This window comes from Saccopteryx leptura, chromosome 2 (genome assembly GCF_036850995.1).
Source record: "Saccopteryx leptura isolate mSacLep1 chromosome 2, mSacLep1_pri_phased_curated, whole genome shotgun sequence".
In the NCBI taxonomy this organism is placed as follows: domain Eukaryota; kingdom Metazoa; phylum Chordata; class Mammalia; order Chiroptera; family Emballonuridae; genus Saccopteryx; species Saccopteryx leptura.
The window spans coordinates 3,304,148-3,328,404 of NC_089504.1; the positions used below are offsets into that span (position 1 = coordinate 3,304,148).

Below are 24,257 nucleotides of genomic sequence, written 5' to 3' on the forward strand. Positions count from 1 at the left end.
CCTGTAGCAACAGAAACTTATTTCCCCGGGTCCTGGAGACTAGAGGTCCAGGTCAAGGTGCCAGCTGACTGGCTCTTCTTGGTTTTTGGGTGGCCATCTCCTCTCTTGTCTGTGCTGGTGGACAGAGAGCAGTGGTGTGTCCCTGTAAAGATTAGGGCTTTAATCTGACCAGGTGTTGGCACAGTGATAGAGCGTCAGATTGGGACACAGAGGACCCAGGTTCAAATCTCTGAGGTCGCTGGCTTGAGCGTGGGCTCATCCAGCTTGAGTGTGGGGTCACTGGCTTAAGCATGAGATCATAGACACGACCCCATGGTCGCTGGCTTGAGCCCAAGGTCTCTGGCTTGAGCAAGGGGTCCTTCACTCTGCTGGAGCTCCCTGGTCATGGCACATATGAGAAAGCAATCAATGAACAACTAAGGAGCAGAAATGAAGAATTGATGCTTCTCATCTCTCTCCCTTCCTGTCTATCTGCCCCTATCTGTCCCTCTTTCTGACTCTCTCACTAAAAAAAAAAAAAAAAAAAAAAAAAAATTAGGGCTTCACTCGTATGACCTCATTTCACCCAAATCCCTTCCTCAGAGTTAACGCTGGGGTTGGGGCTTCCGGGTAGGAGTTTGTGGGTCAGCAATTTAGTCCATAGCAGAGGGTCATTCTACAGGCTGGGAATTCCCAGGGGGACAGGGATGCCGGGGGGCGGGGGAGGGGCTGGGGGGGCCCTAGGGCGGGAGCCGGGCCTTGCGTCCTGGCACTGGGTGCGAGGGCCTCCTTCCCCTCTGCACCCTCGGTAGAAAGTGGCAGGCCCAGTTGCTGTCTGCCCCGTTCGGGGGTGTCTGACCCTGTGTGAAGGGTGCTTGTCCTCCCCCACCCTCCAGGAGCTCCTTGTCCTCTGCACCCTCGGTAGAAAGTGGCAGGCTCAGTTGCTGTCCGCCCCATTCGGGGGTGTCTGACCCGTGTGAAGGGTGCTTGTCCTCCCCCACCCTCCAGGGGTGTCTGACCTGTGTGAAGGGTGCTTGTCCCCCTCACCCCCCAGGAGCTCCTTGCCCTCTGCAACCTCAGGTAGAAAGTGGTAGGCTCAGTTGCTGTCCGCCCTGTTCGGGGGTGTCTGACCCCGTGTGAAGGGTGCTTGTCCCCCCCACCCCCCAGGAGCTCCTTGTCCTCTGCACCCTCGGGTAGAAAGTGGCAGGCTCAGTTGCTGTCCGCCCCGTTCGGGGGTGTCTGACCCCGTGTGAAGGGTGCTTGTCCCCCCCCCACCCCCACCCTCCAGGAGCTCCTTGCCCTCTGCACCCTCGGGTAGAAAGTGGCAGGCTCAGTTGCTGTCCGCCCCGTTCGGGGGTGTCTGACCCCGTGTGAAGGGTGCTTGTCCTCCCCCCCCCCAGGAGCTCCTCGCCCGAGGCTGCGTGTTCCAGGAACGGCATGGCTGGGAGCGGCCAGGATGGTTTACCCCTGGGGGCACGGCTCCGGTGAGTGACCCCCCCCCATGACAGCCACCTTCCCTCACCCCAACACCTGCCCACGGTGGCTGCGCGTCCTGCCATAGTCACCACTAGTGGAACCTGACCCTCCCTGGGCGGCTGAGCCCTGCCAACCTGCCCGTGACTTCGGGGCACGTCCTGGGCAGAGGCGCCCCTGGGTGTCACTCACCACCTACAGGGGCCGGGGGTGGTGGGGGCTTTCATGGTCCAAGTGGGCCCCCAGGGAAGCTGGTGTCCCACAGCGAGGTGGCAGCGTACGGACACCCTGGTTTGCAGGGGAAATCAGAGCATCTTCTCACCATTTGGTGCCTATATTTTTGGCAACTGTAACTGTTTATGTGAGTGGGGGGGGCGTAGCGGAAAACGATGCATTCTGTGTGTGAGTTTGTAAGCTGGGCTCGCACAGCATCCTGGCCTCTGGGTACCCTCCTGGGGGCTCCCCAGCACCCTGCCCCCCGTGCCTCCCAGGGCCCCCAGGCCCTCGGAGAAGAGAGTCAGAACCATCCTGCTTGCCAGCCCCTGGGTCCGGTCCTCAGAGGCAGGTGATGAGAGGCTTTTAAGCCCAGCAAGGGGGGGGGGGGGAGTATTTGATACTGATTTGAACAAATTAAAATCCCTCTCCTGTGGCTATATTTGCCGGTCCCTTTCCAGCTCAACCCATCTTCCATCTCCATAGCAACCTGCATCCCAAGGAGTGTTCCAGGCCACTGTCAGGCGAGCTGGGAGCCAGAGCTCCCTAGCGGCCTTTGCTTGGGGGGGTCTCAGAGTCTCATGGGACACGGTTCCTTCTCCTGTTGTCCTGTAGGGACCCACAGGCTCCACACGGGAGCCCAGGGCCTCCCTAAGTGAAACCACGGGGTGGAGCCACCTGGGAGACGGGAGGAGACAGAGCTCTCTGAGCCCACCAGATGGCACAGCAGCCCCTGGGGACTGAGAGGATGGGGCCCCTGGGGACAGGACAGGCTGGGAGGAGGGCCTGGGCAGCGCCCTGGGGAGACCCCTGCGTTCCAGCAGGGTCTCTGTCCTTGGAAGTCCCTCTCCCCCACCCGGCGTCCCTGGGCAAGGAGGGGAGACTGGAGTGGGACACACCCTTGGCCCCGAGATGGGCAGGCTCCCACCTGGGAGCCATCCTGGTAGGCCAGGGCACCTGGTGAGTAAACGTCCCCCAAGTCCCTGACGCCCGGCCAGGCTGCAGGGACTGAGATGTCCCTCTGAGGCCTCAGGGGCCAGTGGGAGCCACCCCCGGCCAGGCCAGGGAGAGGACTCCCTGCAGAGGCTCTGGTACACGGACCCCTCCAGAGGCCAGGGCTTGAGCGGGTGCTGGGAAGCAGAGGGCCCGACTTGGTCAGAACCTCACATCCAGCTGCTGTCTGTGGAAAGGTGGGGTGGGCGGGCTGGCTCACACCCTGCCCTGAGCGGGAGGGGTCCATCAGGAGGAGGGGCATCCCTCAGAGCAGCCGGCAGAGCCCAGGACTGGTGGCTGCGGAACCAGCCTCTGGTGCCCACCCGCCACCTGGGGTCATGCCAGGCTCTGCCGGGTGCCCACCTGTGACCCGGGACACGTTTTCCTCTCCCTGCGCTTCAGTTTCCTCATCTGTAGAAAGGGTCCTCCTCCTGTGGAGAGGAGGCACTTTGAGCGGGACTTGGTCCCATGTTGTCATGGCAACAGCGTTGGGCCAGCCCACTCCTTCCTCCCCATCCCTGGCCCCCCACCCCACCCCCCACAAGGGCCTTGGATTGAGTTGAAAGCCTGGATGGTGTTCCTGAGGTCCTGGTCACCCCGTTTCTGCTCCTACTACCCTGTCTGTCCACACCTTGAGGTCACCCAATTTCCTCACCATCTTCCTGGGACCCATATGGCTCAAAGACCCACTGCTACTGCCACCACCAGCACAAGGACCCAAGTGTCATTTGTGGAGTACTGGAACCCACCACCACGACCCCGCCTCCATCCCCACCACACTTACCACGCTATCCGGGAACTTGGGCAGGGCAGGGCCTGTCCTGTGTCTCTGTACTGGTGGGAGCAGCCCAGAGCCTGCCAGGCCGTGCTGCGTGGGGCGGGGAGGAGGGAGGAGGGGGGAGGGAGGAAGGGGGGATCCCGGGTGACCACGCCCCTTCCCCCAGGTCCTCCACTACGACTACTATGGGGCTTACGGGAACCAGGCGCATGAGGATTACGCCTACAACCGGCTGCTGGCGGACGAGTACACCTTCGACTTCCCGCCCCACCACGACGTGGTGAGCCCCCGTGGCCCCTCGCCGTCCCCACCCCCACCCCTGACGTGGGCGACAGCGGGCTGCCCGCAGGCCTGGCCCTCCCGGCTGCGCGGAGGTCCTGCCCAGGCTCCCGGGCCGTCCTACGCTGCGTGAGGCTGTCTCCTCCCCCGCACTGCTCCTGCGTCTGTACCCAGACTCTGCCAGCGCTGAGGCCCGAGGCCCGGGTCTGGGTTTGGCTGTGTGGCCTCAGGCCAGGGTCGTCACCTCTCTGAGCCTCCGTCCAGAACTGGGAGCTGTTTTGGGGGCTGCGTGAGCTTTTGTGAGTGATGACTGCCTCCTTCCAGGCGGGAGCAGTGGGCTCCCCCCCGCAGGTCACGCGGAGTAGCCCCTCCAGGGGACGCGTGGAGGGTACCGCCCTGGGGAGGGTCAGCGGTCTGGGGCCTACTCGCTGCCCCTCTCACCCCAGAAGCGGCAGGCCAGGCTGGTCAGGCAGGGCACCTGGCGGCTCACTGCCCTTGCCCGAGTGCCTGGCTCCCAGTCCTGCGGGGCGGAGGGGATGAGGTCTTGGGGGCCGGGCCGCCCCCCCCCCCCCAAGCCTGCACCAGACGGGGAGTTCCCATGGGCAGCTTCTGTGGGGAGAACAGTGCCAACCTCTTTGCCGTTCTGTAAGCAATGACCACGTTAGAACATGGACATGTCCGATCCCCGTGGCTGACCGGAGAGGTTGGGCGCTGTCTCTCCAGCAAAGTCGGGGTGGGCTGAAAGGGAAGCTCACGTAGGAAAAGAGGTGAAGTATAGGGACCTGGAGAGCCTGCCCAGTCACGTGCCCACCCTGCGGAGGGGAATGGGGGCGTTTCATTTTTTCTTTTTAAAAGAACGGCTTTATTGCGACATAATCCGCACACCACGCAACCCATCCATTTAAAGTAGATAAGTCAGTGCTTTTTATAACTTCACAGGGTTGCACAATCACCACCACCACAATCTAATTTTGGAATATTTTTATCTCCCCCCCACCCCGCCCCCAGAAGAATCCCCATCTCCACTAGCAGCCACTCCCCATCCCTCCACCCCGCCCCCGCCCTGGGCGACCACTAACCTTCCTTCCGTCTGTCTAGATGGACTTGGTCTGGACATTTCGTACAGACAGAATCGCACAGTGGGTGGTCTCTCACCGGCTTGTCTCCCGCTTGGCGTAGGGATTTCAAGGTCCACCCGTGCTGTAGACAGCATCAGTGCTCACCTCTTACTCTGAGCGATACTCCAGGACAAGGGTGTACTGCGTTTTATTGACGCATTCGTCCGTGGAGGAACCTTCGCGTTCTTGGCGCGTTTTGGCTGTGCATGCTGCCGGATGCACACGTCTTTGCGTGGATGGACGCGCTCATTTCTCTAGGGCAGATATCTCGCGGAGGAATCGCTGGGTCGTGCGGTACCTCCGCCTGTCACATTTCTGAGGAACTACCAGCTGGCTTCAGAAGGGGCCGCACCACTCAGCGTCCCCGCCAGCGGAGTCTCGGGCTCTGGTTTCTCCCGGTGCTCACTGCTCACCGGCGCTTGGCATTGTCTGTCTGACTCCCCCCGTCCTGGAGGGGCTGAGACAGTACCGTGTAGGTTTGAGTTTTGAGTTTCACCCCTCTATGACTAAGAGGTGTTAGTCTCTCTCTCCCTGAGCTCCTCGGCCGTTTGTGTGGCTTCTTTGGAGAGATGTCTGTTCATATGCTCGACTCATCTTTAAACTGTGTTCTTTGCCTTCTTCTTTTTGAGTTATAGGAGTTCTTTATGTCTGCTGGCTACAAGCCCTTTGTCAGATAAACGATGGGCACATACTGTCTCCCGTTCTGTGGGGGGAGGGGAGGTCTCTTCACTTTCTTGATGGTGCTCTTGGCAGCCCGGAAGTTCTCAATTTTGGTAAAGTACAACCGGTTTAACTTTTTCTTCTGTCCTTTGTGCATTTCCTGTCATGTTTAGGAAAGCGTTTCCTAGGCCACAAAGATTGACTCTCATACTTTTCGCTAAGAGGTTCAGTTTCAGCTTTTCTACTTGGGTCTGGGATCCATCTTAAGTTTTGTGCACGGTGTGAGGTAGGGGTCCCACCTCATTCTTGAGAGTGTGGACATCCAGTTGTCCTGGCACCATCGGTGGAAGCTTGCCCCCCGCCCTTGTTGAGTTGCCCGAACATCCTCGTTGAAAATCATAGATGTGAGGGTTTATTTCTGGGCCCCAAGCTCTATTCCATTCATCTACACATCTGTCTGTATGTTACACCACTCTGTCTCGATCACAGTCGCTTTGCAGTCAGTTTTGAAATCAGGAAGTGTGAGTCCTCCAGCTTTGTTCTTTTTTTAAGATTATATTTAAATACTCTGGGTTCCTCGCATTTTCATATGAATTTTAGGACCAGCTTGTCAATTTCTGCCAGGAAGCCATCTGAGCTTTTTGGTTGGGACTCTGCTGAAACAGTCATTCAATTTGGGGAGTGTTTTCACCTTGGCAATTCTTAAGTCTTTGGTAAACATGGACTGTCTGTCTTCCCATTCATTTAGGTCTTCTGTAATTTCTTTCAAGAATATATTCTAGCTTTTAAATCAAGTTTTACACTTATTTTATTAAACTTATTCATAAGCATTTTAAAGTTCTTCCTGTTGATGTAAATGTTATTACTGGCTCAATTTTGTTTTTGATTGTTTGTGGCTCGTGTATAAAAAATACAGTGTTTTGTTGTTGTTTATTGCTGTCTATGGACCTTGTATTCTGCAACCTCGGAGGATCATTTTATTAGTTCTATTAGGTTTTTAGTGGGTCTGTTAGGATTTTCTACATGCAAGATTGTGTCGTCTGCACAGAGAGGTAGTTTTCGTTCTCCAATCGGATGCCTTTTTCTTCTTCTCGCCTGCGTGCCCTGACTAGGGCCTCCTCGCCGTGTTGAGTGGGGGGTGGGTAGCAGAGTGGGCAGCCCTTTCTTTGCTGCAGCTTAGGGGGCACCGCCCAGTCTTTCACCGGGAAGTAGGGTGTTGGCTGTGGGGGTTTTGTACACACCGTGTGCCAGGTTGAGGAATTACCCTTTCGTTCCTAGCTTACTTGGAGAACTTGTCATGAACAGGTGTTGCATTTTGTCAAATACGTTTTCTGCATCTTATTAAGATGACCATGTGGTTTTTGTCCTTTGTGCTATTAAGAGGGTGTGTTACATCACTCGACTTGACGTGAACCAGCCTCCCACTCCTGGGATAAATCCTACTTGTGATGTGTGATCCTTGTTTTTTTATACCTGGTTGGGTTTGGTTTGCTGGTATTTTGTTGGGGATGCTTGCATTTCTGTGCAGGAGGTCCATGAGTCTTTGGCTTTCTTAGAATACCTTTGTCTGGTTTTGGCGTTGGGTACGGCTGGCCTTGTGGGTGAGTTGGTGAAGTGTTTCCTACTCTTGTCTTTTTTGAGAGCCGTGAAGAATTGGTATTCATTCGCCTTTGAAAGTTGGGTGAAATTCAGCAGGGATGCCATCCTGACCTGGGCTGTTCTTTGTGGAAAGTTTTAAATGACTAATTCTGTCTTTCTTGTTGTCATTGTTATATAGATCTGTTCGAATTTCCTATTTCTTCTGCAGTCAGTTTCAGCAATTTGTGTCTGTCTAGGAGCTTGTCCATTTCCTGTCTAATTTGTTGGCGGGGTAGTTGCTCAAGTGCTCCTTGTCATCCTTTTTGTTTCCATCAGTCAGTCGTGGTGTCAGCCCTTTAAATTAATTAATTAATTAATTTTTATTCAGTGAGAGGAGGGGAAGCAGAGAGACAGATTCCTGCATGTGCTCCAACTAGGATCCACCAGGCAAGCCCATTAGGGGGTGATGCTCTGCCCATCTGGGACCGTTGCTCCATTGCTTGGCAACCGAGCTATTTTTAGTGCCTGAGGCAGAGGCCATGGAGCCATCCTCAGTGCTTGGGGCCAACTCACTCCAATGGACCCCTGGCTGCAGGAGGGGAAGAGAGAAAGAGAGAGAGGGAGAGAAGAGGGAGAGGTGGAGAAGCAGATGGTCATTTCTCCTGTGTGCCCTGACCAGGAATCAAACCCAGAACATCTGCACACTGGGGATGTTGGCCCTTTTATTTTTGATTCCAGTACTTTCTTCTTGGCCAGTCTAGCTAAGGGTTTGCCGATTTTGCCCCTCTTTCCAGAGAACAAACTTTCATTGGTTTTCTCTGTTTTCCTATCCTGTCTTTCATTTCTCTCCATTCCCATCTCTAGTATTTCTTTCCCTCTGCTTGCTTTGGGTCTCACTAGCTCTGTTCTCCTTTTCTCAGAGCAGATTAGCTTCCTGAGTTGTCAGCGCCTCCTCTGAGATCCGCATTGGCGGGGTACAGAGGCCCCTGCAGACGTGGCGTCAGCTCCGGCCCATCGGTTTCCACACGTCACGTGTCTTTTGTTATTCGTCGCAACGGTGTTTTTTTTAATTCCCCTTGCGATTCTTCCGGATCTTGATGGGTTAGGAGTGTGTTGTCTAAGTTGACGAGAATTGTCCAATGTCTTTCTGATAGATTTCTAACGTAACTCCTTTGTGGTCATAGGAAGAACGTACTGTCTGTGATTTTTACCCTTTAAGTATTGAATCTGGTTTCATGGCCGACGTGCTAGCTACCCTGGGAGTGTCCCTTGGGCTTGAGAAGAATGTCATGGTGTTTCTGAGCAGAGAGGACGGAGGGGAGGCTCGGAGCAGGTGGCCGCATAGAGCCCCGGTGCCCCGTGCTCCTGAGAGGGAGGCCCGTCTCAGAGCTGTGAAGAGTTGGCATTCATTTCGTCCACCCCTGGCACCTTTCAGATCAAGCAGGAGTGCCTGGCCTGCAGAGGGGCCGCGGCCGTGTTCGACATGTCCTACTTCGGCAAGTTCTACCTGGTGGGCTTGGACGCCGGGAAGGCTGCCGACTGGCTGTTCTCTGCCGACGTCAGCCGACCCCCAGGTACGAACAGGGCCTGGGGCAGGTCACGCTCCGTCACGCTGCAGTGCCAGGCAGGACTCCTGGGCACTGGAACGAGGTGGCAGCTGAGCCTGTCATCTCTGGGCTCCTCCGGTGCACGGCTCTGCCCCTCGGCCGGGCCCTGGGCCCGGGCCCACGTCCCTGCAGCCTCCCCGCCGTCCCCAGGCCCGGGGCGTGTGCAGCTCCCTGCATCCCTCCTTCCTCCCTTCCTTCTCTGTCCCCAGCCCTTTCTTCCCTTTCACTGTGTTCTGGAAAGGACCCGAGGCCCTCAGTCAAGGTCTCCTGACCCTGGGGCGCCCCCCATTGACCCCCCCACAGGAGTGCTCTCCACAAATAGGGTGCTTCCAGAATTAAGTAGAAATAGAGGGTCCTCAGTTAAACTTGGACTTTAGGTAAAGAATGGATCGTTTTATTGATTGATTGATTGATTGATTGATTGAGTTTTTCTAAAGTGAGAAGTGGGGAGGCAGAGAGACAGACTCCCATAAGCACCTGACTGGAATCCACCCAGTACGCCCACCAGGGGGCGATGCTCTGCCCATCTTGGGGCGTCGCTCTGCTGCAACCAGAGCCATTCTAGCACCTGAGACAGAGGCCATGGAGCCATCCTCAGTGCCTGGGCCAACTTTGCTCCAATGGAGCCTTGGCTGCGGGAGGGGAAGAGAGAGACAGAGAGGAAGGAGAGGGGGAGGGGTGGAGAAGCAGATGGGCGCTTCTCCTGTGTGCCCTGGCCGGGAATCGAACCCGGACTTCCACATGCTGGGCTGACACTCTACTGCTGAGCCATCCTGCCAAGGTCAATAATTTTAATTCAATGTAAGTACGTCCCATGTAATATTTGGGATATCCATCTCCTGTTTTATCACCTACCCACTCACCATCCTACCCACCCTGCCAGCCACCCACATGTCACCCATCCCCATCTGTATTAGTTTGGCTTTACATGACCTAAATGATGGGTGCAGCTCTGGGGGCTGGAGGTCCTAAAGCAAGGTGCAGTCAGGGCCACACTGCCTCTGACCCTCTCCCAGCCTCCGGCCACTGGCCCTCCTCGGTGTCTCGCCAGTCTCTGCCTCTGCGGTCACATGGCCTGCTCCCTGCATTTCGTCTCGTCATAAGGACGCCGGTCCTATTGGATTAGGACCCCACTAATGGCCTCTTCTTTACACAATTACATCTTCCAAGACCGTGTTTCCAAACAAGGTCACATTCGCAGATACTGGACATTAGGACTTACAGCATCCCCTTTTGAGGACACATTTCAACCCATAACACATCTATCTATCCAGCCAACTCACCAACCCACCTGCCCACCCACAGTCCACCTCCACTCACCTTTGTCAGTGCTCCTGTGAGTCCACTCCACCCAGATATCTGACCACAACCCATCGACCTGCCCACCCACCTGTCCACTTCTCCATCCACCTACTCACCCTTCATCCATTCCTCCTTCCACCCAACTGTCCTCTAACCTTCCCATCCATCCACCCCTCACCCCTTGTCCCTTCCACCCCCTTCTTCACCCCATCCATCCACCCCTCACCCCTGCATCCCCTCCATCCCCCTTCTTCACCCCATCCATCCACCCCTCACCCCTGCATCCCCTCCATCCCCCTTCCCCCACCCCATCCATCCGCCCCTCACCCCTGCATCCCCTCCACCCCCCTTCCCCCCACCCGATCCATCCACCCTTCAACCCTGCATCCCCTCCACCCCCCTTCCCCCCACCCCATCCATCCACCCTTCACCCTGCATCCCCTCCCCCTCCCCCACCCCATCCATCCACACCTCACCCCTGCATCCCCTCCAACCCCTCCCCCCACCCCATCAATCTACCCCTCACCCCTGTGTCCCCTCCCCCTCCTCCCCCACCCCACCCCATCCATCTACCCCTCACCCCTGCATCCCCTCCACCCCCTCCCCCCACCCCATCAATCCACCCCTCACCCCTGTGTCCCCTCCCCCTCCTCCCCCACCCACCCCATCCATCTACCCCTCACCCCTGTATCTCCTCCACCCCCTTTCCCCATCTCATCCATCCACCCCTCACCCCTGCATCCCCTCCACCCCCTTCCTCACCTCATCCATCCACCCCTCCCCCCTGCATCCCCTCCCCCCTCCCCCACCCCATCCATCCACTGCTCACCCCTGCATCCCCTCCACCCCCTTCCTCACCTCATCCATCCACCCCTCACCCCTGCATCCCCTCCCCCTTCCTCACCCCATCCATCCACCCTCACCCCTGCATCTCCTCCACCCCCTTCCTCACCCCATCCATCCACCCCTCACCCCTGCATCCCCTCCCCCTTCCTCACCCCATCCATCCACCCTCACCCCTGCATCCCCTCCCCCCTTCCTCACCCCATCCATCCACCCTCACCCCTGCATCCCCTCCCCCCTTCCTCACCCCATCCATCCACCCTCACCCCTGCATCTCCTCCACCCCCTTTCCCCACCTCATCCATCCACCCCTCACCCCTGCATCCCCTCCCCCTCTCCCCACTCCATCCATCCACCCCTCACCCCGGCATCCCCTCCCCCCTCCCCCCACCCCATCCATCCACCCTCACCCCTGCATCCCCTCCCCCCTCCCCCCACCCCATCCATCCACCCCTCACCCCTGCATCCCCTCCACCCCCTTCCTCACCCCATCCATCCACCGCTCACCCCTGCATCCCCTCCACCCCCTTCCTCACCCCATCCATCCACCCCTCACCCCTGCATCCCCTCCCCCCTCCCCCCACCCCATCCATCCACCCCTCACCCCTGCATCCCCTCCACCCCTTCCCCCCACCTCATCCATCCACCCCTCACCCCTGCATCCCCTCCCCCCTCCCCCCACCCCATCCATCCACCCCTCACCCCTGCATCCCCTCCACCCCCTTCCCCCCACCCCATCCATCCACCCCTCACCCCTGCATCCCTCTACCTCCTTTCCCCATCTCATCCATCCACCCCTCACCCCTGCATCCCCTCCCCCCCTCCCCCCCACCCTATCCATCCACCCCTCACCCCTGTGTCCCCTCCCCCTCCCCCCCACCCCACCCCCAGCCTCCATCACACACCCATTCATTGAACAGACACCTACGGAGCTTCTGCTATGAGGTACAAGGCTCGGAGCACCACAGTGAAGGAGATGAGAATCCTGCCCCTAAAAGCTTTAAAGGGTGGTGGGTGGGGTTGGGGGCAGTCAGTGTCGGGCATTTCAGGCGGAAGGAAGCTTCCTTCCTGGTCCTCCTCTGAGGATGGTGGTGCCCGGTGGCCTGCCGGTCCTTGTTTAGGCCACTCCAGCAGGGTGGCGTCCCTGAGCTGGGGGGCCCCCCAAGGGCGCCCCACCACACACACACACACACACTCCAGCCGGGTGGCGTCCCTGAGCTGGGGGCCCCCCAGGGCGTCCCACCACACACACACACACACACACACACACTCACACACACACACACTCCAGCAGGGTGGCGTCCCTGAGCTGGGGGCCCCCCAGGGCGTCCCACCACACACACACACACACACACACACACACACACACACACTCCAGCAGGGTGGCGTCCCTGAGCTGGGGGCCCCCCAGGGCGTCCCACCACACATGGCTCCCGACTCACGGGCGTTGCCCTGTGCCGAGCGGCCCGGGCTCTGGGCCGGCACAGACCGGGTCTCCCTCCTGCCGCAGGCTCCACGGTCTACACCTGCATGCTGAACCAGCGCGGGGGCACCGAGAGCGACCTGACCGTCAGCCGCCTGGCCCCCGGGCCCGAGGCCGCCCCCCTCGCCCCAGCCTTCGAAGGTAGGAGGTGCTGAACCGGCCGAGTGGGTGGGGACGGCCTGCCAGCGCGGCTGCTCCGTGGTGACCCGTGGTGCCCGCTGCAGCCAGGGCCACGGGCCGGGAGAGCAGAGGTCCCGAACCGGACGCGGGCTTTGCGGGGCCGCGGTGCTGGAGCTCTGGGTACTCAGGGATTATGTCTTTGAACTGTCCACACCGTGGCGTTTCTGCGCGGCGTGGCGTGGGCGTGCTGGGCTCTCCCGCGGGAACAGTGGGAGCGGAGAATGAGGCCACGCCTCCCACGCGGGGGTGGGGGGTGAGCTCCTTGCAGCCGGGAACGTCTCTGCTGAATCCGCTTTCTGAGTCCCCGCTTGTAACTCCCCGTCTCAAGCTGGGGCAGGTCCTCGGAAGGGACCGGGCGTCCCAGGAGGGGGCCCGTTGAGGCTGCGTTTGCAGAGGAGACAGGTGTCAACGATGTGGCTCTCGGAGCTGCCAAACTGCGCCGTGAGGGGAAGGGTCAGGCTCGTGGTCAGCCCGCTCAGGACGCCCGGCAGCCCCAGCTCCGGACCTGGCTCTGCTCACTTTATCTGAGTCCTCACTGGGGCTCAGGGCCCCCGGGGACGGGCGAGCTGTGGCCTGGGCACCGTGAGGGGAAGGCTCGTGGTCAGCCCGCTCAGGACGCCCGGCAGCCCCAGCTCCGGACCTGGCTCTGCGGCTGGCACTTTATCTGAGGCCTCACTGGGGCTCAGGGCCCCCGGGGACGGGCGAGCTGTGGCCTGGGCACCGTGAGGGGAAGGCTCGTGGTCAGCCCGCTCAGGACGCCCGGCAGCCCCAGCTCCGGACCTGGCTCTGCGGCTGGCACTTTATCTGAGGCCTCACTGGGGCTCAGGGCCCCCGGGGACGGGCGAGCTGTGGCCTGGGCACCGTGAGGGGAAGGGTCAGGCTTGTGGTCAGCCCACTCAGGAAGCCCGGCAGCCCCAGCTCCGGACCTGGCTCTGCTCACTTTATCTGAGTCCTCACTGGGGCTCAGGGCCCCCGGGGACGGGCGAGCTGTGGCCTGGGCACCGTGAGGGGAAGGGTCAGGCTCGTGGTCAGCCCACTCAGGAAGCCCGGCAGCCCCAGCTCCGGACCTGGCTCTGCGGCTGGCACTTTATCTGAGGCCTCACTGGGGCTCAGGGCCCCCGGGGACGGGCGAGCTGTGGCCTGGGCACCGGGCGGGGAGGTGGAGCCAGGAGGGGCCTTTAGTCAGGGCAGTGGCCGCTGCTAGGCACCCCTGGGTGTCAGGCTCAGGGCGAGGAACTGCAGGTTCTGGCCCGTGAGGGGTTTATATTTCTAGTGGGGGGCGGGAGGGGAGGAGCAGGGTTGCTGCACTGCCCACGGGGTCCTTTGGGGTTGGTTTGCAGGCTGGGGACTGGTGGGTTCTCGGAGGAGGCGGCAGAAATCAGTGTCATGAGACAGCCCTCACTGACCAGAGGCTGCTGGTGGACATGAGGCTGTGAGTGTGGGGGAGGGGTTTCCTGGGCGCCTGTAGAGCTTGGGGAGGGTGAGCGGTCCGTCCCTCCTGCCATGAGTGATGTAGAGACCAGGAAAGCCGTGGTCTTAGCCAGGGCACGTGTGCCTAGTTAATGAACGGAGCATCCACCCACTTATCTCTTCAGCCATCGTCTGTGGACCCCGGGCAGCTGATGGAGTGGGGGATGCAGGAGGCTGGTCGGCCTCCAGGGTCTCACAGTGATTGTGTGGACAGACAGGCGCAGGGGGAGACGGTTAGAGCACTGGGCGAAAGTGCGGGAGATGGGAGGGCAAGGACTGTGGGAGGCCTGGGAAGCAGCGAGCCAGGTTGAGGAAGGCTTCCTGGAGGAGGAGGCGATGTCTGGCCAGAGCTAGAAAGGTGTGGAAGAAAGAAGCAGCGCTGAGATGCCTGCACAGAGCTGGGCGGAGCGGCCAGCACTTTGGAGAAGGGTGGCTGGTGGCAGCGTCGTCTGCTTCCCGTCCCCCGTGAGAGGGGAGTCCCAGGCCCGGGCGCCCCCCTTAGAGAGTGAGTCCAGTTATGGAGACAGGTCGGGGGGACCTCGGGGAGGGTGCAGGGCCCCAGAGTCCCTGGCCAGGCTCCGCCACCGCCTGGCTCCATGGCCCGCTTCTCTGAGCGGCCGTTGGGAATCAAGTGCGAACCTGGAAGTACCCAGAGGGCTGGCGAGCAGCCTCCCCCGGCCTCAGTTTTTCTGTCTGGGCATTGGGGACCTTGCTAGTCTGCCCTCACAAGGGGACGTTGTCATGAAAGCGCTCTGTGACGGAGCCAGCTCCAGGGCGCACCATGCTTTGCCCTCCTGGATGGTTCTGGTGGATTCTTGGCCCCAATGGTCTGAGCAGCAGGGTGGGGAGCGTGGGGGGTGAGCTGGCTCTGGACGTGAGGGGAAAGGAAGGTGCTCATTGGTCCGAGATGTGGTTTTCCTAGAGGCTGGGGCCTCTGAATCAAATAGCTGCCCGGCGGGAGGTGGGCACGTGGCGGGCACTTGACCACCAGGGCACGCGCTGTGAGGAGGGAGGCAGAGCGACCCCTGAGCTATGTCCAGGAGGCTCTGCGGAGTGGACTCTGGGTCCCGGGGACGCCACTACACACGGGAGAACAGCGTGGAGACTGGGTTTTATTTTTAGCGTCAGACGCGGTATGGTTCCTGCTCTGAATATGCATGTCCGTTACACATGCGCGCTGCCTGCACCTGCCAGCCACACCTGTTCTCACACCGTCCCTAAGCGGAGAGGACGTGGTGTTCTGCCTTCCGTCCGGGTTGTGCACAGAGCAGCTGCCAAGCCGACCTGGGGTGGTGAACGATCTCTCACATCCCACACGGAGTGACTTACAGGCCCAGAGGAAACATCAGCGATCGCTCAGTGTCCCCAGCCCACCGCGCCCGGCCACACCCCGAGCCCCCCATAGCCTCGGCCCTCGGATGCCCTCTCTGTCCCGCCCACCCTGCAGGCTAGGCCTGGACCTGGGCTGACCGCTGGCTTCAGGGCCATGCCCTGTGGGTTTTCTAATAAGAGATGGCTGCCCAGAGGAGGCCAGGGCCACCAGGGCCTGTCCCCAGCAGGTCCTGATACGGACAAGGAAGGGTGCCCGGGGGGATGGGAACACGGGGAGAGCGGAGGCTGGTGAGGATGGACGTGGGGCTCAGAGAGGGGCAGCCACGCGGCCCGGGCTGCCTGGCGCCGGCTGAGGGGGGACGCAGACCCTCCCGCTGCCAGACGGTGTCCGGCTCTCACGCTTTCCCCGATCGATCGGGCGCCTTTTGGAAAGCGCCGAAAGCTCCAGGCAGGCTCAGAAAAGTGCTCCTGTGGCACGTGCAGTCCTCAGGGGTCCCACACCCCGGCCCCCCCAGGGAGGGTCTCATATTGAGTCCCCGTGTGCAGTGAGGGTCCAGGGAGCCCCGGGGGGGGACACGCTGTGCTCCGGTGGTCGTTCACGTGTGTTCGAGGGAAGGCGCGTTTGTCATTCAACCGGAGGCCTTGGGCCATCCTCGCTGACCTGCCGCCTCCCGCCCACAGCCCAGCTCTGAGGCCAGCGCTTCTCTTCCAGGGGACGGCTTCTACCTGGCCGTGGGCGGGGCTGTGGCCCAGCACAACTGGTCCCACATCACCACGGTGCTGCAGGACCAGAGGTTCCGGTGCCAGCTCATCGACAGCTCGGAGGACCTGGGCATGATCAGCATCCAAGGTCCAGCCAGGTGAGGAGGGGGCGGGGAGCCGCGTACCTGGGCGCACCTGGGACCCTGACTGTAGTCCCTCCGACAGGGACCCGTGGGCAGAACCGTTTCTTGGTCCCCAATGGGATATTCTGGTTCGTTAAATGACCTGGTGACGCTAGAGATACCATGTGCCACATAAATCCTTTCCAAAACATCAAAATGCAGAAAAACCCGTAATGTGAGCATCAGACCGAATCTTACGGTGAATCAGTGTTTGAGGATTCTGGGGTCACAAAAGGGCCCGTGGGGGTCTCTGGATATTGATCCAGTCCAAGAATTACATACACCTCTGTGAGTAGGCAGATCCAGGCCCAGGTCCTGCTTGCTGCCTGAGCTGAGAATAACAGCCTGCTCTGAGAAGTCACCTGCCCCTGTCTAAACACCCCCCCGAATACCTCTGATAGTGGTGTGTGGCCGGGTCAATCACTCGTTCATTCATTCTGTTACTGTTTATAGAATGTTCCCACCCAGAGGAACCACAGCCCGGAAGGTCCTTGTTCAAGAGGGTCTGAGGCCAAGGGGCCCCTGGGCAGGTGTGCGCTTTGGGAAGGTCCCTCTGGCTGGGCGGCAGAGGGGGAGACCAGGGGGCGGGGACAGTAGGTGTTAAAAGCCACCAACTGGCACCTGTGGTTTGCCAGCCCCGTGCCAACATCTCCTGAGCTGGTCCCGGACTGGCCGCCTCTCTCCCAGGCCGAGTTGTAGCTGCTTTGTGGGCAGCCGCTCGGGGACACAGGGCAGACGCACAGTGCGTGCTTGCTGGACAAGCGAATGGAATCTGAGTCCCTCGTGAACTTGAACTGCCAAGTGTTTGATTGCGGGCTGCCCGTGGAGACCCATGTCCTTTGGGCATTTGGGCAAAGCCCTGGAGGAAACGCGAGACCAAACCTCGGAGCGGTCAGAGGGGACAGCAGGTGACCGCCCCTGTGGCGGGAGCTGCCGTGGGGGGCGGGGCGGCCGGAGCTCTGGTTGGAGGGCGGCGAGGCTGCTCCTCTGGGGCGGGGGTGGGACTGAACAGGGGGACTCCTCTTGGGCTTTGAGGGGGTCTCTGATGTTGGACCGGCGTGTGAGGGACGTCGGCAGCAAGGGGAAGCAGGGATTTTGAGGAGAGGGTGATGGGCTGGGTCCCCACGGTCAGTGGGTCAGTGGATGAGGACTGCAGGTTGACCGCTGCGTTTGGCACGTCGGTGGTTCCTGTGGACTTGACGAGAGCCGTCTGAGGGACAGCTGGGTGGGCGCGTGAGAGGAAGTGGGGGGGTCAGTGCCGAGGAGCAGACGGCGGTGCCGCCCGGGCGGACGGCCAGGGGACTCGGTGAACAAGAGCGGTGATCGATGGCCCAGCGCTCACTCACAAAGAGCCCTGGGCCTGGTGGGTGGGTGGGTGGGTCCCATTTTCTGCCCGAGGTGAGCTCACCCTCCACATCGCAGGGGGCCCTGCCTCCTGAGCTCAGGCCTGGCCCTGGGCACCTGGGGCTTCGGGGGGTGGTGGTTATTTTTAGTGAGGGGGAGGTGGGTGGGAAGGGGAAGGAGGGGAGCCAGACAGACAGATCAAGGCGCCCTGGGAGACAAGCCAGCGTCATCCAGCTTCATTAGAAGCTGTTCCAGGTGGGCGAGTGACAGCTGTCACAGCAGGGAGATGAACCTTCCTCCTCCTCCTCCTCCTGGTGATGCCTTACCTCTCTCCTCCAAACTATTCTCTCTCCTTCTCCAAAGTAACCCAGAGTTTCCTGAATGAACGACAGTGTGCCCACCGCCACTGACCAGGGCCGCGCTTTCCGGGTTGTGTGCATAGAAGCGTCTCCCACGGTGCCCGGACCGTGGGAGGTGCCCTGTGGCTGGCAGGCTGGCGGGCGGGCTGGCAGAACTCAGGGAGACATTCCCCAACAGGACCACGAGGCCATCTGTGGCCACGGAGCCCTTGAAGCGCAGCTGTTGCCATCTGGAGGTTTTCATTGTAATTAGCTTAAACTCCAGCGGCCACCAGGGGCTGGCGGAGACTGCACAGAAGTAGAGATCCGTGTTATGACGACCCAGGTGTGTTTCCTCGCTGAGGGCTCACAGGGGCCTTGTGAGGTGGCGTGCCGCCCCCCTGGAGCAGAGGAGAGCACCAGAGGCCAGGTGGGCCGAGAGACGTGAGTCCAGTTGCTGAGACTTGAACCTGCCCGTCTCTGGCCCAGAGCCCCGTGCTCTGGCGCTACCTGCTGGCAGCCTAGGGGAGGGACAGCCACCTGCTCCCTAGTGGGAGCTCGCCCAGTTGACATGGGCTGGGTTGGTACCCTGGAGCTGGGATCCCCCTGGTGTGCCTGAGCCCCTTCAAGCCCTGGGGCTGGTGGGGAAGACACTGGGGCAGCCCTGGCCCCAGCTGCCCCTGGGTTGGTTAAGGACAGGACGTGCTGGGTCTGTCTGGGTTCTCGGGCTGCCACCACACGAGTCCCTGGGAAGCCGGGGGGTGCGGGTTGTTACATAAGGATCTTGGCCGACTGCAGCATGCTGGGAACCTCGGGCCAGCGTGGGCGGGCAGCTCCTAGCACCGTGGGGGTGGGAATGAGGCCACCCTGCACCCCAGCACCTCGGGGAGCCCCTGTGGGACAGACGCGAGGGGCCACCTCCCGCCTGTGGGGAGCTCGCCCTGCACCCAGCACCTCCGGGAGCCCCTGTGGGACAGAAGCGAGGGGCCATCTCCCGCCTGTGGGGAGCTCGCACTGCACCCAGCACCTCCGGGAGCCCCTGTGGGACAGACGCGAGGGGCCACCTCCCGCCTGTGGGGAGCTCGCCCTGCACCCCAGCACCTCCGGGAGCCCCTGTGGGACAGAAGCGAGGGGCCATCTCCCGCCTGTGGGGAGCTCGCCCTGCACCCCAGCACCTCCGGGAGCCCCTGTGGGACAGAAGCGAGGGCCATCTCCCGCCTGTGGGGAGCTCGCCCTGCACCCCAGCACCTCCGGGAGCCCCTGTGGGACAGAAGCGAGGGGCCATCTCCCGCCTGTGGGGAGCTCGCCCTGCACCCCAGCACCTCCGGGAGCCCCTGTGGGACAGAAGCGAGGGGCCATCTCCCGCCTGTGGGGAGCTCGCCCTGCACCCCAGCACCTCCGGGAGCCCCTGTGGGACAGAAGCGAGGGGCCACCTCCCGCCTGTGGGGAGCTCGCCCTGCACCCCAGCACCTCCGGGAGCCCCTGTGGGAGACGCGAGGGGCCGTCTCCTGCCTGTGGGGAGCTCGCACTGCACCCAGCACCTCCAGGAGCCCCTGTGGGAGACGCGAGGGGCCGTCTCCTGCCTGTGGGGAGCTCGCCCTGCACCCAGCACCTCGGGGAGCCCCTGTGGGACAGACGCGAGGGGCCGTCTCCCACCTGTGGGGAGCTCGCCCTGCACCCCAGCACCTCCGGGAGCCCCTGTGGGCGGGAGCCCCTGTGGGACAGACGCGAGGGGCCGTCTCCTGCCTGTGGAGAGCTCGCCCTGCACCCCAGCACCTCCGGGAGCCCCTGTGGGCGGGAGCCCCTGTGGGACAGACGCGAGGGGCTCGCTGCCTGTGGGGAGCTCGCCCTGCACCCCAGCACCTCCGGGAGCCCCTGTGGGACAGACGCGAGGGGCCGTCTCCCGCCTGTGGGGAGCTCGCCCTGCAGCGCAAAGTCAGGCTGTTCTCAATCCGTCTGTTCACTGAGCGCCCCCCTCTCTGCGCTGGGCATGCCAGGATAGGGCCCTGTTGGCACGGAGCTCCTGGTTTAGTGGGATACAGCCATTGTGGAGGCACCCTGGCAGGGGACACCTGACCCAGACTCGGGGAGGGCTTCCTGGAGGAGGTGACAGCTGAGCCAAGATCTGAAAAATGACAACGGGCCGGGTCAGGGGGTAGTGGGTGGGAGTGCGGAGAGGACAGGAGGGGTGCACTAAGCCTGGAGGGAATGTGCCCCGGAAGTGAAGGTTTTCATGGACACGGGGTGGTCTCAGCAGTCCATCAAGCATGAGAGCCAGACTGCTGGGCACAGCAGGGTGGGGGGCGGTGAGGAGCACGGCCCCTGCCCTCAGGAGCTCATGCACCAGCCTCCTGTGTGTGTGTGTGTGGGGGGGCGTTCGATGGCAAGGTAGCTATCCCGGGCCTTGGCTCGCCCGCCCGAGGAAGGAGCCCCTGAGAGCACTCCTGGGTTGGGGCTCACCGGACGCTGGGACTTCTTCCCCATTGCCGCCAGGCGCAGACGTCTCCTCTGCCTGTGTTTGGGGTGCGTCTGTCCGCTCCATGAGGACAGGGACTGGTCCTGCTCACTGCTCGTCCCCAGAGGCCTCCTGGCACAGGGCAAGCACCCAGGAACGCCCACAAGTGTTTGTTGACTGACTGACTGACGGCCTTTGTTCTCGCTCACAGCCGGGCCATTCTCCAGGAGGTGCTCGACGCAGACCTGAGCAACGAGGCCTTCCCTTTCTCTACCCACAAGCTGGTGAGGGCCGCCGGGCACCTGGTAGGTACCAGCCATCCCCTCGGTGGCGAGTGGCAGCCCACATGCTGCAAGGGGACAGACCTGGGGCTGGGACTGGGAAGCCCCAGTGCCCTTGGACAAGCCACTGACCTCCCAGGGCCTTGGTCCTCGCTGTGAAGTGGAGACCACGGTCGTGGCCACTGGCTGTCAGGACCTCCACGGGGTAGTGGGTGTAAGCCGGGCATCAGCCAGGCTCCACCCAGTGCCTGGCACACTGGGGCTCCGTCCCATGCTCTGCCAGGAAGGCACCTCAGCCTGGCCACCTGCACAGCCGCCCACAATGTCCCCCTACCCAGAGCGCAGGGCCATCCTCCCAAGTCAAGGTGACGTTATCTCCTCTGTCCCTTGGAATGACAGGGCTGGGCACAGCAAGGTCACTGTGCTGCTCCGGCAGATCCCTGTGTCCTCCGAGGAGGCACCTGTCCCCTGACATTGTGGGTGTGGGAAGGGGAGGAGTCATCACCGCAGGGGGGAGCACTGCCAGTCCCCAAGGAGCAGCCCCACCCCTCTAGGTCAGACGGTCTAGGGCCCGGGACCCAGAGCATCTGAGACCACGGATGGTGTCAGGACGCCGTCAGACCCGGCTTCCCCAGACCCCCGGGGGCCAGGGTCCTGGTCCAGCTCTGGGTCCTCACCTCCCTTTCCTGGGCTTCCGTGTCCTTGTGGGAAGTTAGGGACCGTGATCTCCACTCTGACTTCCCCAGGCCAAGGGGAGGGAGGAGCAGACAGGAGAAGTCACACCAGCCACTGTTTGCCGCGGTCCCTGCCCTGGCTGTTCCAGGCGCGTGGACAGGCAGCTCGTGCCACTCACCCTCAGCACAGTGCAGGAGTTCCCGTCACGGGCGTCAGCCGCGGCACGACTGGCAGTTTGGAACAGACCTTCTGTGTGGGCGCCACGGGGTGTTTGGGGGTGTCCCCGGCCTCCACCCGCTTGATGCCAGGAGCTCCCCCAGTTGTGACGACCAAAAGTGTGTCCAGATGTGAGCGAGTGTCCCAGAGGACAGCATCGCTGTGGACAGCCCCTGCCGTAGGAGTGCCCATGAGCAGGGGTGGCAGTCACACTGCCAGCGGGCACGGCAAGTCCGTGTCACCCTGGGGTGGGGGTGGATGTTTCCCCCGGTTGAGCTCAGAGAGGTTGGGTGGGCTGCCCGAGGCCGCCCAGCCCCTAAAACATGGAGAGCTCCACTCAGATAGGTGTCAGTGAAGCGGATGTGACCCCAGGGACAGGGCGGGCAGACAGACAGACAGACAGCCCCCTCTCCTCATGTTACGCGTTCCTCTGGGGCTCGGGCGGGGGAGAGCGCGAGAGAAGTTGGCTGGTGGGGAGCCGTGCTGGCGGGTGCAGGGTTTGGAGGTCGGGATGAGTCTGGGTCCTGTTAGCAATGGACAGCGATGACATCGGCGAGCAGGCTGCCAGGGGGAGCGGAGATAAAGGCCGTCCTGCAGAGCGAGCCGGGCTCCGCTCCCGCCGCTCTCTCGGAGGCCGTGCCGGGGCAGCAGGAAGCTGGGGGGGGGGTCTCTGTCTAGCTTGCTTCCTGTCCTTGGTGCAGAGCAGCCTGCTGGGACCAGAGAGGGTGGACGTGTCGAGAGAGCAGCACAGCTCAACCCCAGGCCCTGGTGATGGCACCCGCCTCCCCCCACCTCAGGGCAGGTGGCCGCTCAGGCCCTCTGGGCCCCGGGGGGTCCGGACAGCGTCCACCTCGTCTGGGACCGGGGTTCTGGTTTGTGACGTGGGCGGGGGGGCTGCGAGGCTTGGCCCCCACTCAGCCTGCGTGTGGTTCAGGGATTTGTGGGGAGAGGACCAGGTGGAAACACTTCCCTCTCAGCCAGGCGCTCCGATGAGGCACCTGGACTTGGTCTTGGACGGGAAGGAGGGGCCCCCCCCGCTGCCTCCCCGCCCCCGGGGCGGCCCTGGCTGCCTCCCCAGGCCTGGCTGGGGCCCTCTGGCTGCACCTCGGCCTGCAGGGCCCAGGAACCGGGCTGGGGGAAGCAGAGGCCAGGCTCCAGGGTGAATCTCTCCCCAGGGTACCAAGCAGGCAGACACGGGTGGGGGCACCGGGGACGTGGCGGGATGGGGGTGGGGGGACCCCAGGTCAGTTTAGGGGAGTGGGGTTAGAACGTGCCGGGTTCCTCCTCACTGTCTCCCCCAGAACTGGCTTCCTGGTTTTGTCAGACGCCAGTATAAACGTGTGTGTGCATTCCTGTTTCCATCAACCACACCGTGCAGCCTGGGTGCGACCTCCCCCCACACAACCCCTTCCCTTTGGGCGCGACCCTCGACCTCCCCAAGTCCACCTGGCATGGGGTGGGGGTTGCTAAGCAGATTCGGGCAGAAGCTGATATGAAGCTTGCCCGGACATCAGTGTTTGAGTGAAAGTCTCGGTGCATTTGTCAAAGAGGACGAGTAAAGGAAGCCTGAGAGAGGGAGAGAGACGGAGGGAGAGAGAGGGAGGGAGAGGAAGAAAGGGAGGGAGGAGGCTCCGGGGGCTTCCTCCCATCTTCTCTCCTGACCTCTGATGGTGAGTTTTAACACCATCGAAGCAGGATCACCCCACGGATGCGTTTGCGTGCGTGCCTTCCTTCCCTTGTGACATCGTAACCCCACTTCTTGTCCTTCTGAGCATTTTCTGAGACGTGCTCTGAGTGCCGCGACTCCCTCGGTCATCTCTGTGAGCACCGGTGCGTGGGCGCTGGGGCCACGCCTTGTCCTCGGAAGAGCAACTCTGACCACTGACCTAAGACAGAGTCCCCAGAACCGGGACCCAGAGACAGCCATTCCGGGCCACCGGGCCCTCGGCAGTGGGTTTGGTACTTCCCGTCCTGGGCCTCTTTGGGGGGGGGGGGCAGAGGCCTTTGCAGAGCTCCCCGCCCCCGGCGACTGCGAATACCCGGCCAGTCTGGGTTCTCCATGAGGGCTAGCACTTCACTCTACCCTGAACGATCTGTGGTCGATGCTGACCTTCCCCCCCCTCACCCCCCCCCCCAGCCGGGCTCTGGAATGAGTGCCGGACGTGTGTCCGCACTGCGCAGGCCCTGGGGCCCTGGGATGCAGCTGCAGCCCCCCTCCAGGAGCGTACGCCCTAGCTGAGGTTGGGGGTCGGGGAGGAGACGGCAGCCCTGGCCCAGCCTGCCCTGGAGGGTGGCCTGGGTGGGGGCAGTGGGCCACTCCCCCAGGAGCTAATATGGAAATGAGGAAGGTCCCAGAGCCGTGTTCGAAGAGGGACAGTCAAGGTTGGCAAGAGAAAAGACAGGTGGTGGAGAGCCCCGGTGACTCGGGCCTCTGGGTGGGGAACGGAGTGCGCCCGTGTGCCGCTGTGAGGGCCTCTGCCCTAGGACCGCCCCCTGGGGGGTAGTCGGCAAGCCAGGGGCCCAAAGCAGCTGGCCCCACACTCCTGCACGACACCCACCCCACTGCCTCCTCCAGCATTCCACCCCTTTCCCCGTGGCATTTCCCATCCCCCACCTCCTGGCCCCGTGCCAGGGCTGGGGGCCCAGATGCCCTGGTGTGGCCAGCGGAGACTCCTCCGTCCCCACAGCCTTGGTCGGAAGCCCGTCCCGAGGGCCTGGGGAGCGGGGACGCTGCCTCACTCCTTAGGGAGACCAGCCGCGCGGAGAGCACACAGAC

At 61.9% G+C, this 24,257-nt stretch overlaps 1 protein-coding gene across 1 annotated transcript in view; it reads left to right on the forward strand.

Moving 5' to 3' along the window:
- The window catches only part of SARDH (sarcosine dehydrogenase), a 58,279-nt gene that overhangs the window by 23,393 nt on the left and 10,629 nt on the right, over window positions 1-24,257 (forward strand). Inside the window, exons 11-16 of the mRNA XM_066366759.1 lie at window positions 1,380-1,463; window positions 3,603-3,716; window positions 8,507-8,645; window positions 12,334-12,447; window positions 16,001-16,148; window positions 20,521-20,614. Of these exons, the coding sequence (XP_066222856.1) occupies window positions 1,380-1,463; window positions 3,603-3,716; window positions 8,507-8,645; window positions 12,334-12,447; window positions 16,001-16,148; window positions 20,521-20,614 (693 nt within the window). The remainder of the gene's footprint in view (window positions 1-1,379; window positions 1,464-3,602; window positions 3,717-8,506; window positions 8,646-12,333; window positions 12,448-16,000; window positions 16,149-20,520; window positions 20,615-24,257) is intronic.